Genomic DNA, 18,574 nt, shown 5'->3' with positions numbered 1-18,574 from the left:
TGAAGAGACAGACCGTGTGGCCGCTTGCTCGCATCACTGCCGGAGGGCGGGCGTCCACTACGGGGAGCCATGAGTGAGGCCCTCTCGAGGTGATTTGGCCTAGTCTTCCACATTTTCGTGGGCGACAGAGGTCAGAAAAATCTCGTCGGCCATTAAAGACAGAAGAACTCCTCTGGCGGTGCAGTGAGAATGGCACCCGCGAAGCCGCGATGGCATGAGACGTGGATTTAGAGAGGTCGCAAGAAGCCGGTGAGAGCAGTGAACACGATCTGAGAGAGGTGAGCATCACCTGAGAGGAAGCAGAGCCAAGGATAGCGGAGAGACCTCACAGCTGCATCGAGCAACACACGGAACAAGGATCACATTTATGTGGCAACAATGACAACAGTGATTATAATAATAACAATTAACAATGACAATTACACACCAATACTGCTACTGTATTTTTTACCAGGTAAGGCCCAATGAGTTACGTAGCTCTTTTTCAGAAGCGACCTGGCCACAAATGATAGCTCAACGAAGCGGCTTATCATCACGTGGACATTTATAGCAGCCAAATACTCTGAACGCGTGACGTTGATTCTAAATGTGGAGGGAAAAACCAGAGAACCCGGAGAAAAATCCACGCGAGCACGGGGAGAGAGACACGCAAACGCCAAACACACAGGCGTCAGGTTCTGGATCGAACCGAGCACCTCCCGCATACCAGGCGAGAAATTAACACCCCGCCACGGCGACGTCAACAACAACAGAATCGTAATTCAGGCGAGAGCACCGCCCGTCTTCACCTCCACGCTCTCCCGGTTGAGGGCGAACTCGTCGAAGGTGATGATGGCGTTCTTGATGACGCCGGGCGCAGGCAGTGTGGTGAGCCCGATGTTAATTGCGTTGCTTCTCTTGTGGTCCAGCAGCATGAGCTCCTGCTTCTTCACGTCGATCGTGGTTATCTGCGAGCGTACAACGGGTGGTGGAGACGTTTCATCAGGCGCTGGGTAGGGGGCAGGGGGGGAGAACGCGAGGCGGATTGCGGGCAGCCCCGAGCGCGTGCGGTGTGGGTGGGGAGCGGTTGTGTGTGGGTGGGTGGGTGGGGAGCGGTTGTGTGTGTGGGTGGGTGGGGAGCGGTTGTGTGTGGGTGGGTGGGTGGGGAGCGGTTGTGTGGGTGGGTGGGTGGGTGGGGAGCGGTGGTGTGTGTGGGTGGGTGTGTGGGGAGCGGTTGTGTGTGTGGGTGGGTGGGGAGCGGTTGTGTGCGTGGGTGGGTGGGTGGAGAGCGGTTGTGTGTGTGGGTGGGTGGGGAGCGGTTGTGTGCGTGGGTGGGTGTGTGGGGAGCGGTTGTGTGTGTGGGTGGGTGGGGAGCGGTTGTGTGTGGGTGGGTGGGTGGGGAGCAGTTGTGTGTGTGGGTGGGTGGGTGGAGAGCGGTTGTGTGTGTGGGTGGGGAGCGGTTGTGTGCGTGGGTGGGTGGGTGGAGAGCGGTTGTGTGTGTGGGTGGGTGGGGAGCGGTTGTGTGTGGGTGGGTGGGTGGGTGGGTGGGGAGCAGTTGTGTGTGTGGGTGGGTGGGTGGGGAACGATTGTGTGTGGGTGGGTGTGTGGGGAGCGGTTGTGTGTGGGTGGGTGGGTGGGGAGCGGTTGTGTGCGTGCGGTGTGCGTGGGGAGCGGTTGTGTACGTGTGTGGGTGGGTGGGGAGCGGTTGTGTGCGTGTGTGCGTGGGGAGTGGTTGTGTGTGTGGGTGGGTGGGGAGCGGTTGTGTGCGTGTGTGGGTGGAGAGTGGTTGTGTGTGTGGGTGGGTGGGGAGCGGTTGTGTGCGTGTGTGCGTGGGGAGTGGTTGTGTGTGGGTGGGTGGGTGGGGAGCGGTTGTGTGTGTGGGTGGGTGGGTGGGGAGCGGTTGTGTGTGTGGGTGGGTGGGGAGCGGTTGTGTGTGTGGGTGGGTGGGTGGGGAGCGGTTGTTATGTCGTAGTTAGCGCACCGAGTTACAAACTCGGTGATCAGATTGATTCCTGCCCGCGACCAATAACAGCGACTAATATTTGGACCTGTCCTGGGCCTACGCAGCCTTAAATGAGTACCTGGTCCAGCGTGTAAACATCAGCACTGGGGAGACAAAGGCGGCCAGGCGTGGCGTTGGCCACCCACCGTCTCGTGTGCCGTGCCGACCTGCATGGGTGCTCGCTAACAGCACTCGCCTCAACAGTCTGTTAACGCTATACCGGGGCTAACAGCACTCGCCTCAACAGTCTGTTAAGGCTATACCGGGGCTAACAGCACTCACCTCAACAGTCTGTTAAGGCTATACCGGGGCTAACAGCACTCGCCTCAACAGTCTGTTAAGGTTATACCGGGGCTAACAGCACTCATCTCAACAGTCTGTTAAGGTTATACCGGGGCTAACAGCACTCGCCTCAACAGTCTGTTAAGGCTATACCGGGGCTAACAGCACTCGCCTCAACAGTCTGTTAAGGCTATACCGGGGAACTTTGTCTTTGTGTCCTAGGGGGTTGGTCGCGTCGCGTTTCGCGCACTGCCTTATGAACCCGAGTTCAATTTACATCACCAGCAAATATCTAAACCAGTCCGGGGACTCCCCATTTAGGTCAACTCCTCCCTTATAGGAGACCCTGAGGTGTTAAGTAAATGTGAGTATGGGGCAGACATGAGGCAGCCCGGCGTGACGCGACCACACTCGCCCCTCGTGCATCAAGCTGGGCTTAGTCACTGCTCGCTAACGTCACTGCCTCGACAGCCTGTCAAAGGTTAAAGGCATGCGGGGGGGGGGGGGTAGAATCATCGTTGTTGGCACTCACACGATCAGCAACGTGAAACACACCGCAGTGACGAGCCCTCGTGAGCCCTGGTGAGCCCGCGTGAGTGTTTGAGCACCTTGCTGGAGAGGTGCTCCTTGGTGCGCGACTGGAAGAGGTGCTCCAGGCGGGAGCCGTCCACCTCCACGGGCTGCAGCTGGCTCCACAGCGTGTCGCGGCCGTAGCGGGCGCTGCTCACGTTCAGCCGCGTCGACTGCAGCTCCTGGCGGCGCGCACACCACGGTCGGTCAGCCGCTCGGCCTCACCTCGGCCGCACGCTCGGCCTCACCTCGGCCTCACCTCGGCCGCACGCTCGGCCTCACCTCGGCCGCACGCTCGGCCTCACCTCGGCCTCACCTCGGCCGCACGCTCGGCCTCACCTCGGCCTCACCTCGGCCTCACCTCGGCCTCACCTCGGCCTCACCTCGGCCTCACCTCGGCCTCACCTCGGCCTCACCTCGGCCTCACCTCGGCCGCACGCTCGGCCTCACCTCGGCCGCACGCTCGGCGCCACCAGCGCAGACCCCCGAGCGCTCACGTCGGACGGCTCGGGAACAACGGCCGGAGTTCGTTTGCGCAGCGGCGATCTCAGAAGCGCCACGCGCATTGTGGGACCGTGGGATCTGACGACAATCGATTGATTGGAAGATGATGATCGTGGATGATAATCTCAAAATGTTCAAGGTCATACCAATGGGAAATGCTCCGATGCATCGGTGAATCGATGCGTCGAGTCTTCCATTATTATGCTCCCGATGCATCCATGGAATTTTGCGCGTTAGGATGGACGATTTCTCTCTTATTCCAAAATGCGCTACGGTAATGGGTTCGTGTACAACCCGCAAAGCTACCATCCGCCTGAATATAAAACAACGAATAAAATACATTCTTGAATTGAGCCACGACCACGAATCGCGACATGGAATCGACGCGAGCAAAATCATTCCACCACTGCTGATGAGGCACCACACAATATGATGGACACCACAATTAGGACTAAACAACAGTTGACTAAATTCAAGGCGGCAAACTAGGCAAACCGAGCGCCGATATTCACCCGCAATCGGTTGGTGATGTCATCAACGGGCGACCGCTCCAAAGCAACAAACACGGCTCCGTAACAAACGTGCAACGAAGAACCAAAGACGACCAAACGTACCTGCCAAAACAAGCGGACGGTCTTCACCTTCTTCATCGAGTCCTGCATGGGGGCGTTCAGCGACGCTCTTCCAAGCATGGGGGGTGGCGGAGGAGGGGGAGGAGGGGGAGGAGCGAGAGACGAGGGCGGCGGCGGCGGCGGCGGCGGAGCCGAACTCACGGAGCTGTTCACCGCACATTGAGGGGCGTTCGGCCACGACGATTCGCTCCGTCCCATTGCGGGCGGCGGCGAGGAGCCCAGCAGCAACGGCGGAGGGGGAGGCGGGGCGGCGCCGTCGTGCAGGGGCGGCATCGGCACGGGGGCCGCGGACAGGGCCGCCTGCTGCTCCAGCCGCAGCACGTCCTTTTCGTCCTCGTCGCGCAGGTCCGTGAAGTCCATGTCCTTGATCCGCAGCACCTTGGGCTGGACTGCCAGCTGGTCCCAGGTGTGGTCCTCCTCGAGTCGGGCCAGCGAGCTGGACTTGTGCGCTCCGTGCTTCTGATCGAGGGCCTCCAAGATGGGCGCCGGTTCGGGTTTCCGGATCACACAAGTGGGCGAGCACGGAGTTTCAGCGGGCGGCAAACCAAACTTTCCCACCTGGGTTCGCACGTTGGTGAGGATTTCTGGTTTCTCCACCGTCGGCTTTGCCTGCAAAGAAAACAGTCGGCACCGCCGGTTTGAAGCTCCCCTCTTAGCCGACCTGGGGTCAAGTTATACTGTAGCAGGATCGTCAGCCCAAACTACATTGCGATTGCCGTTCATTTTGAATTGCACATTTACAATTGTAATTGACCCCAGGTCTCTCACTAAGTTGGGTCACAGCCGTAAAGAGTAGGTGTGCACGTGGGATAAACCTTATCATCCGGGCCGCGTATAATCCGGAGAATACGTGAAGGTGCTGCTCACGCGCCGCGTTTGCTCACCCTGGCGGTCTCGCTGTCGGAGCTCTGCAGCGTGGCGATGCGGCTGCTGATTCCCTTGATCCCAGTCCGCTCCAGGATCGCCTTCCGCTCCGCCTCGTACCTCTTCCTCAACTCCGCGTCCTCCTCATCGACGAAGAGCCGCGCCGGGTTCCTCCTCGTCCCTGGCGGCCGCACGTCGGCGGGGGTCTCCTCCGGCCGGCTCACCGAGAGCCGCGCCGCCGAGTGGCGCGGCTCCGGGCTCGCCTCGCCCGACCTCCACGAGCTCCTGCGCGGCACGCCGTCTCCGGGCGATCCCCGGGCATCGTCCGACCCCGCCTTGTCTGAGCACTGCGACGCCGGCCTGTCCCGCGGCTCACGCCCGCCCTTCGAGGCCGCGCCGTCGTCCGTTTGGGACGACGGGCGGGAGACGCGCGCCCAGTCCCGGCCCGGCGAGCCCGCCGGCGTCTCGCCGCGCCGACGGTCGCCGAGTGACGCGCCGACGGCGGCCGCCGGCCCCGCCGGCTTGCCGGCGTAGAGCATGTCGAGCATAAACCGCTTCTGGCTGGAGATCGGGCTCAGGGGATCGCTCCCATCTTCCCGTTCCCTCTGCACCGCTGGGCATTTCAAAACGGGAGAATTATCTCCGCGTCAGCACGGTTGGAAAATCATTTGTTAAAACAACATGCGTTTATGCAATTTTTTTCTAAAAGTATCTCGTAAATATTTCACGGTCGTTTGTGCGCACGCTCAACTGGGCGACTCGGATGTCGAGCTGCAAGCGCTGCCCGGCCAAGGTCAAAGATCACGACGCGGAAAAGTTAAACAGGAGTGCAGCGCTGAGCCGCGGGCGGTCGCAGGAACAATCGCCCTCGGTTATAAACGGGGAGTGCGCTCCCGGGCAGGGTTTACCGCGAGGGCAAGAAGTATTTAATGTAATCGGTGTTCGGACGACTTGTTAAACAATCGAGAGGAAAGAGGCGATTATCTTTGTTTACGGTGTTCTGGTGCACGCCGCTCTGCGGGGACAGCGGCCCAGCTTCTCCCCACTCGGCACACGTGTTGCGCAAGACGCCCGCCAGCGCTCGCTCCGGCACATGCCCCCACCGACCCCCCCCCCACCCACCCACATGGTTCCATCCATCCACTTAATAGCTGGGCCCGCAGCACTGTTTTGTTCCGGATTCGCAATGCAGCGTCGACAATTGACGATTGACCTATTCATCCGGCAGAAGGTTTGTCGGCGACTGCTCGCGTGCTACGAACGAGCTCATTAGGAGAGGAAGAAAAACAAAACCCCCACCACGGCAAGATTGACGACACTTCCGCTACAATCCTCCACGAACGAGCGGACCTGCAAGTGGACGCGGCCATACTGGACATCCGCGAAAAAGAGCTTCACAGCTCATCGGATTCCTCCTGCAGCCTAAATAACGATTCTGATAAAAAAAAATAGATACATCCTCGAGGTACGCGAGAGGCTGCCGCGAGGCTTGGGGAGAAGCGCCACGTGGGGAAGTAGGCGGCGGGTCACCTGGACGGCGACCCGCGATCGTCACGTCTCCCCGGCTCACAGAGCCCGTCCCCTCGCCCGCCTCCGCCTGTCTCCCCGTCCAGCCGGAGTCCGTGTTCAGATCGCGGGTTCGCGTGATGGAATCTGCGACGCAAGGGATGGGGGATTGTGAGGCGACGATCTCCCGTCTCGAGAGTCAAACGCGACAATGATCTTCAAAGGAGGAGAGAGAAAACTGCTGGAGGATCAATTTCAAGAAATAGGAAATGACATTCTGCTGATTTACATTTTAAGATAACGATCCAATTCTGTAACAGGCCTAAGCTGTATCACAAGAAAGCCACTTATTTTAAAGTGTTAATCTAATATTGGCTTTTCCCCCTTCATAATAAACACAAAGTCAATAATTTACCCATTCAAATATCCCCAACAAGCCACCTTACTTAACATTCACGAAATCCCTCGCCGGTGACCCACACGATGGCTTTATTCTTCAACGCCTCCCCGGCCTTTTAGGGAACAAACTTGGCAGCTCTGCTGCATGACATTATTTTGCACGCGGAGTTTATATTTTTTTGCAAGGTAACGTTAGAACAACTTAAAGCTGTAAGCGTTCTGGCTCCAATTAATACGCATGCACCACATTTCATTTTGTTTTGAAGCAAGGCACTTTGTGTACAAATTTCGTAAAAAGGTTTTGAATCATAAAAAACTAACAACAAAAAATCACTGGAACTTTGCGCCAGCGGTCCAGCACTCACGGGGCTCTCATCCTCTCGGAGCCACGCACACAAACACACATGCAGACACACACGCAGACACACACACGCAGACACGCACACAAACACACACGCAGACACGCAGACACACACGCAGACACGCACACAAACACACACACGCAGACACACACACAGACACACACACGCAGACACACACACAGACATGCAGCCACACACACAAACACACACACGCAGACACACACACAGACACGCACCCACACACACAAACACACACACGCAGACACACACCACACAAACACACACACGCAGACACACACACAGACACGCACCCACACACACAAACACACACACGCAGACACACACACAGACACGCACCCACACACACAAACACACACACGCAGACACACACACAGACACGCACACAAACACACACACGCAGACACACACACAGACACGCACCGACACACACAAACACACACGCAGACACAGACACGCACCCACACACAAACACACACACGCAGACACACACCACACAAACACACACACGCAGACACACACACAGACACGCACCCACACACACAAACACACACACGCAGACACACACACACAGACACGCACCCACACACACAAACACACACACGCAGACACACACACAGACACGCACCCACACACACAAACACACACACGCAGACACACACACAGACACGCACACAAACACACACACGCAGACACACACACAGACACGCACCCACACACACAAACACACACAAGCGGACACACACACAGACACGCACCCACACACACGCACACAAACACACACAAGCGGACACACACACAGACACGCAGACACACACGCAGACACGCACCCACACACACGCACACAAACACACACAAGCGGACACACACACAGACACGCGCCCACACACACGCACAGCTGTAATTGGCAGTGGATTTCCTGCGCGATGTTTGACTCAAAAACTGAACAGCCCCATAGCACGAACCCCCTCAAGCTCTCTGCCCCTCGAGGCTCGGGCTGAGCCCAACGAGATCGAGTGCACGGGCGTTGACCAGTGCCAGGGCTGGGAGATATTATAAGAGGGCAGCGCCAGAAACTCACATTCACGTGTGGAAAATAACTAGTCCCGCAAACCTCATGCCCGTCAGCAGGACGCATTTACAAGATTGCTGTTAAGCACAAAAGCAGGCTGATCATTTAATATGATTTTTTAAACGCAATTTGAGGATTAACGACCACATTTGTATGTATTTTGGAAGCAATTGTTGCGCAAAACGAAATACACACGTCGACTCGGGTACACGTTTATTTTGAGAATGTTCTGGCATGGGAATAAAAAAATAAAAAGTATATAATAAAAATGCACGCGCACAAATAAAACGAGAGCAATGACGAGACGGGGGTCTTACTGAAGCCCTGCTGCTGTGCGTCATTCCGGCAGTGCGCTGCTCCCAGAGGGCTCCTCGGCTCAGGCAGCCTCCTCTCGGCCACCCCCCTCCACCGGCCCTCCGGCCCGCCAGCGAGGGCACCGTCCACCAAGGACTCCGCGACGCCGGGGGAGACGGCAGCCCGCCCGTTGCCCCCCCCCTGGGCGGTCCCCCCCTGGGCGGCCTCCCCCCGGGTGGCCCACGACTCGCGCGACCGCCGCGACATCGGGCTGCTCCTCTCTGTCGCCACGTCCGCCTCGACGCCGCCAGAGTTGTCAAAAAACCGCCTCCTGCACAAACGGAAAAATGTAGCCGCTCGTTTGGATCCGCACGGCACGGGCACGCACGCCTTGGGAGCGGCGGCACGACCGCGCACGCAACCGTTTACACGCCTGCTAGCGGCGGCGGCGGCAATACGAAACTTAATACCGCGTTCAATGGCAACGATAGAGCTACAGGCCAAGTAACAAAATAAACCGCGCACATTCAGCTAAAACAAGCCAATGAAAATCCGTCGGCGACTGTGCAAATGCCTCACAACCATACCTCGTACGCCGCGCAGTTCGGATGCGCCCTCAATCCAAACGGTGCTCCGGGGCACGGCTCGTAATAAACAAATCTGGCCAATGGGTCTGCGGAGGGCTACAAGGCAGACGTTAAGACGCTGGCCATTAAACCGTGAACTCCGTCATCGGAGGGGCTTTAAATCCTGCCACTCTGCTCTTTCACCGAAAGCAACGGCTGTTATGAGCGCAGAAACCCGCTCTGCCAAGTCGGCAGCGGCAAGCCGCGAGCCCAGCGGAAGTTATTAGTTTGCCGGGAATGCTGCCGATAGGTCTCCCGCGAGGTGGTAGGAGATGCAGCGCATTTAAAAGGTCGGTAAATAATACCTTTTCACGCCTGCAATACCACGGGGCAGGGACGGAGCAGATGCTCGCCGTGAGCACGCCTGGCTGGTGTGTGTGGCCGTGGATATTTTTAAAATGTAGAGGAGAAGCATTTGAAAAATTGAAGGCGAAAGCGTTTGTTGGCACCCGTGATCCATGTAGGGGCCGCCTGTTTGGACGCACAACCAAACATTCCTCGCTTGCGGGCAACATCTATAACTCGCACGCGCGACAAGCATCTTAGCGAGCCGATCTTAACCCCAAGGAGGAAGGCGTTCAAGGTGTGAGGACTCATCTCCCCGGTGAACTGTCATAGATCCAGGGCCGTGATGCAATTTAAACACCGATTTGTTGCGTCCATGCTTTCACCGTACTGTTTGTAGAATTTCTTATTTCTTCCCGTCTCTTTGGTAAAGTATTGCCTAATTTTACGAGCGTAAATGTAACATCAGCATTTGTACGTGTACACATTTTCTTCAATGCACTGCTGGATGCGGGATTCCCCATCATCAAATGTCGTGGGGAAGCTTCCATGACAGTTCGTCAGCACATTGGTCAGCGCGGGGTTGTGAAGGCGTGGGAACATTGACGTTGGAGCCACGAAAGTACGGCAAAGAAAGCACGGTGGATGTGGCTGCACTACCCCTCTGATACCCGCAAAGCATTTCTGCGTGAATCGGCACGATTCAAAAGAACATGAATACGTACGCACAAATCTACGCATGTAACACAAGCCTAAGGATAAATGGAAAGTCAAAGAATCGCCAAACTGCGACCGTGGTGATGCCTAAACCATCAAATGCATCCCCGATGAGTGCGCCGTCATCCAGGGCGCACTCCCTGGCGGAATTGCTGCAATCCGCACAGCGTCTACCACCGCCTCGAGTTGGTTGAAGCACCTCAACATTCAACTGTGACATCATCTACGCAAACCGTTGCTTACATGCCATACGAAGGAAGAAGATTAACCGACGCATCGTTACACTCCTGGGGGGCCCGCTTGCCGCCGAGGTCCGCCCCGCACGTTCCTGTTATGAAGGAGACTCAGGAGAAGGATTCGGTTTCAAAAGCCATGAGGACTCCAAGGGCCCTGAGCGCAAGCGCATAAGTTTCGCGCGATGTCGCCGGAGCCAGGGAACGTCGCCGATCTCCGCGGTCCGTTCTCACGCACGGCGGCGGCGGCGGCGGCTCAGCGTCCAGGGCCCCCACGATGCGGATCGGCGTGAAATCCCAAGGACGCCACTTCCAGCGCAGGTACTCGAGACCGCTAGAGAGCACTTGTCACTGGCACGGCAGGGGTTTGCACGTACCGACCGTGCCGCCTTGAAAGCGGACCCGTCAGCGAAGTGATTAGACTGTGGGAAACTCAAATTGTGCTCGGGAATGTCCTTGTTGACGAAGGGAAATTATTCTCGATGGAACGATAAATTGAACGGCTAATTAATGTGGTAAAACTTTCTAATTTGGGAAGCAGTTTTCTGAAATGAGCCACCGAATCAGTTTTCGGTAAAGTGTACTTCCCGATTGAATTAAGATCTGCAGGTGTGAATTCATTTGAAAACCTTCAGGTGCAAAAGCAAAAGAAACCGCAGCAGTGAACTGCGGTCATAAACTCAAGAAACTAAGCAAAACAAAATCTCATTAACCAAGTCCTCTCTACGGGTTCCGGAAAATTCGCTCTGGCATCAGGATGGCAACGTAAACAATCGCCGACGAACACGCGAACTGTCGCACGTCCCACGGCGGGTCGCATTCCACACAGCATCCTGGATAGCGCTCACTTTGGGCTGCGGCTCCTTGTCTCGTGCCGTCTACTCCCCCGTCTTACTGGTGAGAAACTAAGGTTGCCTCCATACAGGCGCTTTTGGACACTGAGATAGGAGGAATGAGGGAATGATCGTGCATAGAAAAAAAGCCGTTGCTCGTAAATTCGCTTGTTATTTATATTAATATTTTTGGATTTATTTTGAGGCAGTGTTATTGATGAATTTGTTGCACACCATTGACAATGCAGCTGCAGCAGCAGCACCACCAGCACCACTACGGTGTTTTTTTTTTGTTAATCGGGGAAAAATGTCTTGGCTGCCACAGCGAACCTCATTGCGGCAAACGCAGCGTCAGACAGTGGGTAGAAATATTTGGGGAGCATGGAACTTTTAAATCATCTCGATTGAAAACTCATTTCTCTAGGACTGTTTTTTGTGTTTAGTTTGTTGTCCTTCCCCAGCACCTCCGATTAGCACGACTGGCTACGTACGATGCAGAAGTTCAACGTCCGTGTGTACATCCGTGGAATGCCACGGGGGCTGGGAAAGGTGGAGTGGGAGCGGGAAGCGGAAGGTGGGACAGGCAGCACGGGAGAGAGCGGCAGTGAGGGGGGTGGGTATATGCAGTTTCTGATCGTCATCATGATACCATGAGCCGGCATGTCTTAAAGAATTCTTCATTTGCATTTTTCTTTTGCCACGAGTGAGGGCCCGGGCACCAATGACCCCGAACAACGAGCCGCCACCGCCTCAATGCCACCCGACGCGCTAACACAACTTGTGGAAGCCCCCCCCACGATCGCTGCCCCTTCCCCCCCACCCCATCCCCCACAACGCACCCGTTGGCAGACACGCGCGAGCCGATGTAGTCCTTGGCGGGCGACATCGGGACCGGCAGTGACGAGTACGCAGAATCCGTCGCCGGGGCGGCCTCTGAGCGGTGGCTTCCGGCAGGGAGGCTTTTGAGGGAGGCCGCGGGGGAGGCGGGCGGCTGCCCCGAGCGGCGACGGTTGCCGCGGGCGCCCCGGTCCGCCGAGTCCACCGAGTCGCCGCCGGGGGTGAGTCGGCGCCGCTCCCGCCGGGACTCCTCCTCGCCGTCCTCGAGGTTGAGCGCCGTCTGCCGCGCCGCGGGGCGACGGCCGTCAACGGCGAGGGGGCGGCCGGAGCGCGAGCGCGAGCGCCGCCGGGACTCGGCGGGGACCGCGGCAACGGGGGCGACGGCACGCAAGCCGGGACGGCACACCGGTGGCCGCACGGCACCACGGATACAAATCCTCGTGCTCGTGTTCTCCACCGTCTCTCTCGGTGGGACCGTGGCACTTTCAAGAGGCAGTCGGAGGAGGCTTTTGCAATGGAGGCCAAATGCCAGTCGCTCGTTCTTTGCACGAGGGGGTCACGGCGCGGAGCCGGCGATGCTGAGATTCTGGATTCATATCCTGATTTCAACTTTCCATGATTGCCAATGAACATCAGGCGCGTGCAGTGTGCAGGGGCGTAATTTAGCAATGAATAGAAGAGATTTGTGCGTGTCACAACGACAGGAGTTGGGAAGCACTAGTCCTGATGTTTGTTCAAATATGTACAGTGGTCTTCCACTCAAAGAAGCACAGGGAAGAGCTCATCTCGTGACAAGATCGCTGAGCCGCTTCTGGAAATTTGAGATTCCTGAGGCAGGAATGTGGAATCGCCACCGTTGACTAATCACAAAGGGGGTAAACCCAGCCAAGCAGTCCGCCAAACCCAGATTTGAACTTGCGACCTTTTAAAACTATTATTGTTACTATATTCTTGGTTCTTTCGGTAAAGTCACGTAGAAGGGAAACAATAAAATAATACAAATATATATACAATTTTTTTTTTATTGTTTAATATTTTTTTTAACTATTTTATTGTTTCCCTTCTATGTGACTTTACCGAAAGAACCAAGAATATGAATCCCTGCAGTCACGAAAGCTTTAAATCAAAATATATTATTGTTACTATTTTTTATTTTCGCAGGTAAGGCCCACAGAGCTAAATAGCTCTTTGTCTGAAGCGATCTGGCCACAAATGACAGCTCAACGAAGTGGCTTATCAAGTGGAAATGTATCGCAGCTAAATAATCTAAAGGCATGTGTCTGAATGTGGAGGGGAAAACAGGAGGACCCGGACAAACATCCACGCGACTACAGAGAGAACATGCAAACTCCAAACATACAACAGGCATCAGAATCAGACTCACGACCTCCTGCATACCAGGCGAGGCGGTTAACATCTCGCTACCATGGCGCCCCAACAGCCGCCCCCTCGACCTGAAAGATTGAATGCGAGCCCGCACGCTGTGCCCATTACGCCGCTTTGCACAAGTCGCGACGGCGGAGGGCCCTGCCCTTGCGACCGAACCTCGTAGGCGTGCAGCTGCTCCGCGAACTCTGGGTTGGACGTCTTTGTGCTCAAGTGATTTTTCACAATGTCCTCCATGCCCTGTGCCTCGAGCCAGTCGGTCATGTCGTAGAACGAGTCTTGATCGGGCAGGGACACCAGTGTCTGTTCGGAAAGGAGACACGGGTGAGCACAAAAACAAAAGACAAAGATCCCCCGTATAACCTTAACGGACTGTAGGGGCCAGTGCCGTTAGCGAGCACCTATGAAACCGCCATGGCACACGAGGGGGTGGATGGCCAGCACCATGCCCCACCGCCTTTCTCTCCCCAGTGGCGATATTTACACACCGCACCAGATACTCATTTGAGGCTGAGTCGACCTAGGGGAGGCCTAGGACCGGTTCAGATAATCGTCACTGGTGTTGGCCGTGAGTGGGACTCAAACTCGGCTCGCAGGATTCGTAGCGCAGTGTAGTGCTCACCGCTACTCCACTACCGCTCCCCACACAGGTGAACACGGACACAGATACACGCATATAAGCAAAGATCCCTCACGTAGCCGTAGAAGATGTTGCGGCCGTTAGTGAGCACCTATTAAAGCCCGAGGGGTAATGTCACCAGCAGCACCACGGCCGGTCGCTTTCGTCCTTTGCTTTACGCCTTACGCGGTGCACGAGTTAACCTAGGATAGGCCCGGGACCAGTTTAGGTATCATTTGCCACTTAAGTTTCCCATGGCTGGGAATCGAATTCAGGTGTCACGTTTGTAGCACGGTGCGCCATCCGCTGCTATAGTTCTTCCAGTTCGCAATCGATTTTTTTTCTTCTACTAATTACTCATAAAGCACGACCTCTTTACGCACAAAGTGATTGCACACAAATGAACCACAATACCTTTCTGATCTCTACTAGGAGCGTAAAGCATCACGCAAACTCCAGTCATCCTCGAAGCGGCTTTTGGCTGGTCATCGAACAAAGGAAGTCACTGCATCGCGCACTTTCAAATGCGCTTCTGCACCGTCTGGAACGCTTTTCCTTCCGATATTAGGAAGCCACTGGAACTATGCACTTTAGAACATTTTTTTAAACTAATTTCTTTCGAATAGCTCTTTGTATGTAGATTGTTGATTTTCCTTTCCCCGCACTTCCAATTAGCACGGTTGGCTACGTACGGTGTGAAATAAAAAAAAAACATACGCACGTACATACGTACATAGTTTACATACGTACAAAGCAGCAGCCGCTCGTTCGTTGCAAGCACAACGAGTGCCCGACGATGAATATTCCATGTAAACGAGCGGCAGCGCTGGAAATTCTAATTGCCTGACATCCATAATCTCCTCGTCCATTATGAAGATTTTGGAAAACCACAGGGCGGCTTCCGTGCGTTTGTTTACTCCGACCGCGCCGATACCTTGTTAATGACTGTCATGGCGATGACCAGGAGCTCGGGATCGCCGCTGTCTCGCTCGCTCAGCAAGGCCATCATGTTGCACCAGGGCTTGGCGCCTGGTGGGGGAGAAAAAACAATGACGAAGAAACACACACACACGTACACACACACACACACACGTACACACACACACACACACGTACACACACACACGTACACACAAAAAGACAAAGGTCCCCCATAGAGCCTTAACAGACTGTAGGGGCAAGTGCTGTTAGCGAGCACCTATGAAGTCCGGAACGGTACACGAGGGGGTGGGCGGCCGGCACCATGCCCGACCGCCTTTGTCTCCCCAGTGGCAATGTTTACACACTGCACCAGGTACTCATTTGAGGCTGAGTTGACCTCGGGGAGGCCCAGTACCGGTTCAGATAATCGCCACTGGTGTTGGCCGTGAGCGGGAATCGAACTGGGGTGGCCAGGTTCGTAGCGCAGTGCACTATCAGCTACATTACCGCTCCCCACACACACACACACGTGATTAATCCCCGTCGCTGCAGTGGCTATCCAGCCTCAACTCTGCGCTACTGGGCAGTTGGAGGCAGTCGCCCTCCAACAACAACGGAGGGCGGAGGAGCGACGCTCACAATAACGAGCGGGGCGCCAGGTGGCTAAAGCACAGCAGGTTGCCACAATAGGGGGCACAGGTGGTGCATCAGCCAGTCATCTCAGTAATCTCAGTCAGTCGACCCGTGGCACCTGGGTCTGCCCCGTGACCTCCTGCCAGCGGGCGTTCGACACTTCAGTGGCCTCAAGGTGCAGATGGCCTGGCACAAGCATCGTGGTGACGTCACCGCCACTTAGTGGCAAATGGCGGTTGTTGTTGTTGTGTGATTATTATTATTATTGCAAAACTGAAGTATAAACTAACCAGAAGAAAACTGAGGGGTGTACTGGAATGTTTTCATTTACTACCGACAAAAGCTCGTTGTGCACATTACAGTTCAGTTGAGATTCGTTCAGATTTTGGGGAATGCTGCAGTGAATTACTTAGTAATTTGTGCAGCCATCTGTGAGAAGACGGTGCAAAAATAATAGCATCTTTTACAAAATTACATTAAGTATTTGGGTGATCTTCATGAGGCATGATCTATCCACTGCTAGATAAAGGCCACCCCAAGCTGTTGCCATCTAGCCGTCATGTGACGCAACAAGCCATCTAGTTGCTGCACATCGCCACGGTGCGAGTCAACTCTTGGCCCGCTCCCTCCTTTAACTCCCGCTCCAACGCTAGACTCAACCGCCGGCCATCATCCCTCCCAGCGACGTGTCCTCCACAAGGGCTCGCTCGCACGAGAGCCCAGGATAGGGTGTCAGCGGTGTGAGTTCTCACGTTTTTTCCCCGGACGCCGCATCAGTTACCCGCCCGGGAGATGAAACACCCGACTCAGTGGTGGTGTGTGGGTGAGCGGTGGGGTGGGGTCGCTCGCCCACACACCACCACTGAGTCGGGAGATGAAACACCCGACTCAGTGGTGGTGTGTGGGTGAGCGGTGGGGTCGCTCGCCCACACACCACCACCGAGTCGGGAGATGAAACACCCGACTCAGTGATGGTGTGGGTGAGTGGGGGGGGTCGCTCGCCGGGCCACTCACCGCGTCGCCGGTCCACGGTGCCGACGGCCTGGATGAGCAGCCGCGGGTTGGTGGCCGTGTACTCCACGAACACGAGCAGCAGCTTGAGCGCCGTCTTCACCACCAGGCGCGACTGCTTGCCCACAGCGCATAGCGTGAGGGACGCCCTCGCACGCCGGGGAGGGGGTGGGGGGTGGGGGTGCCGCGTGTCCTCGAACCATCGCAATACGCGGCCGGTAACCTCCAATCTTGCCTCGCGATCGATCCGAGCAATTCAGCGGTAGGCTGACGATTTCGTTTCACCGTTTTACCACATGCCCATTTTAAAGATAATCGCACCGCTTCCTAAAAGTCGAGTACAAAAAGAAAAACTTGGTGAAATTGTGTTTTTTATCGGTATACGACAAAAGGACTTCAAACGTTATAGCCTCCTGCTTTAACCGGTAAGTTCGGCAAGTTGGCTGCTGCCCAGAATCACAGGAACGTTCATTGTGTTTTTATGCCAATCAACCAAAAAATATGGCATTTGCTGCCATCCTAATGCTCGGCAGTCAAGCGGCGAGCATCCGGTTTGGTACGGGCCCTTCTTTTTGGCCCAGCTTGGCATCGGATGTACCGAGGCGGGCGGTGGGGGGTGGGGGAGACAGTTGCTGCCATTTATTAATCTGCAATGCCTGGCAATAATTGACATTCAATTTGTCCTGTCAAGGCCCAGGTGACACCCGCTGCCAGATCTGCGGTGACCTCTGCAGCGCGGCAAATGAGGCAGAGGCAAAGCGCAGCGCGAGGGTGGAGCGATCATACGCTGCGGTGATCATCTACTCGGGGTGTCTTTTCACTGATAATGAACAGGGAATAAACATCGTGACCTGTGAATCGGGCGATTTTGTTTTACGCCCCGGGAAAAATTTGCAATGCAGACGGTGGTGCACACTAAGGCCAGTTCATATCACGCAAGCAGAACAGAGCGTACGCATGTTTACAGCGAGCACTATTCATTACTTTCACTGAACATGGGCCCCGTAAGAAAGATGGAATAAGCAATAAATGTGCAAATTTCATTTCGTTATAAAAGCGCTACGAGCACACGTGCAGGGCTTGCTCGCGTGCGTGCGTGACAGCACGCACACGAGCGTGTCTTGGGTGCAATGGAGCGAGGCGAACGCTTATTAAGTGGAGTAAATAAAACTCCGCTTTGGGGTGGTGGGGGGATATAAGTCAGCTCTGATTACCGCAGCGCGCACGTTTGCTCGGGAACGGAAGATTTAACGCAGAGCAAAGCGATACGAAGTCGTCAATACAGTCAATGATCGCCATCGACTTGGACGGCGTTACGTCAGGTGGGCCCTCCACTCCCTGGTGAATGGCAAGTGGATTTGCGGCGAGGACGAGACACACGTACGTCGCTGGCGGTGAGCTCGTACAGCCACTGCACGGTCAGGTTGTGAGCGATGACGCCGTTCATCCCGTCCACAAAGAGCATGATCTGGCTGAGAGCTGGCAAGGCATGCCCACACGCACACAAAGGTCATCAGTTTAGATTGTTAGGCTGTCGGTGCAAATGCTGCGAGTGAACGGCTACAGTGAGGGAAAAAAGTATTTGATCCCCTGCTGATTTTGTACGTTTGCCCACTGGCAAAGAAATGATCAGTCTATAATTTTAATGGTAGGTTTATTTGAACAGTGAGAGACAGAATAACAACAAAAAAATCCAGAAAAACGCATGTCAAAAATGTTATAAATGGATTTGCATTTTAATGAGGGAAATAAGTATTTGACCCCTCTGCAAAACATGACTTAGTACTTGGTGGCAAAACCCTTGTTGGCAATCACAGAGGTCAGACGTTTCTTGTAGTTGGCCACCAGGTTTGCACACATCTCAGGAGGGATTTTGTCCTACTCCTCTTTGCAGATCTTCTCCAAGTCATTAAGGTTTCGAGGCTGACGTTTGGCAACTCGAACCTTCAGCTCCCTCCACAGATTTTCTATGGGATTAAGGTCTGGAGA

At 55.3% G+C, this 18,574-nt stretch overlaps 1 protein-coding gene across 1 annotated transcript in view; it reads right to left on the bottom strand.

Moving 5' to 3' along the window:
• Positions 1–18,574, bottom strand: part of LOC116946004 (FH1/FH2 domain-containing protein 3-like) — a 69,919-nt gene that overhangs the window by 9,872 nt on the left and 41,473 nt on the right. The window contains exons 6-16 of the mRNA XM_076069607.1: positions 17,970–18,064; positions 16,589–16,700; positions 14,955–15,049; positions 13,561–13,704; positions 12,018–12,295; positions 8,508–8,815; positions 6,364–6,486; positions 4,854–5,446; positions 3,952–4,578; positions 2,872–3,015; positions 789–947 (exon numbers count right to left, since the gene is read on the bottom strand). Coding sequence (XP_075925722.1) covers positions 789–947; positions 2,872–3,015; positions 3,952–4,578; positions 4,854–5,446; positions 6,364–6,486; positions 8,508–8,815; positions 12,018–12,295; positions 13,561–13,704; positions 14,955–15,049; positions 16,589–16,700; positions 17,970–18,064 — 2,678 coding nt within the window. The remainder of the gene's footprint in view (positions 1–788; positions 948–2,871; positions 3,016–3,951; positions 4,579–4,853; positions 5,447–6,363; positions 6,487–8,507; positions 8,816–12,017; positions 12,296–13,560; positions 13,705–14,954; positions 15,050–16,588; positions 16,701–17,969; positions 18,065–18,574) is intronic.

Source organism: Petromyzon marinus, chromosome 25, assembly GCF_048934315.1.
Source record: "Petromyzon marinus isolate PM22_M1 ecotype Great Lakes invasive population chromosome 25, UKy_Petmar_22M1.pri1.0, whole genome shotgun sequence".
In the NCBI taxonomy this organism is placed as follows: domain Eukaryota; kingdom Metazoa; phylum Chordata; class Hyperoartia; order Petromyzontiformes; family Petromyzontidae; genus Petromyzon; species Petromyzon marinus.
Note: the sequence above shows the minus strand (reverse complement) of the source record. Positions and strands in the feature narration are given on the sequence as shown.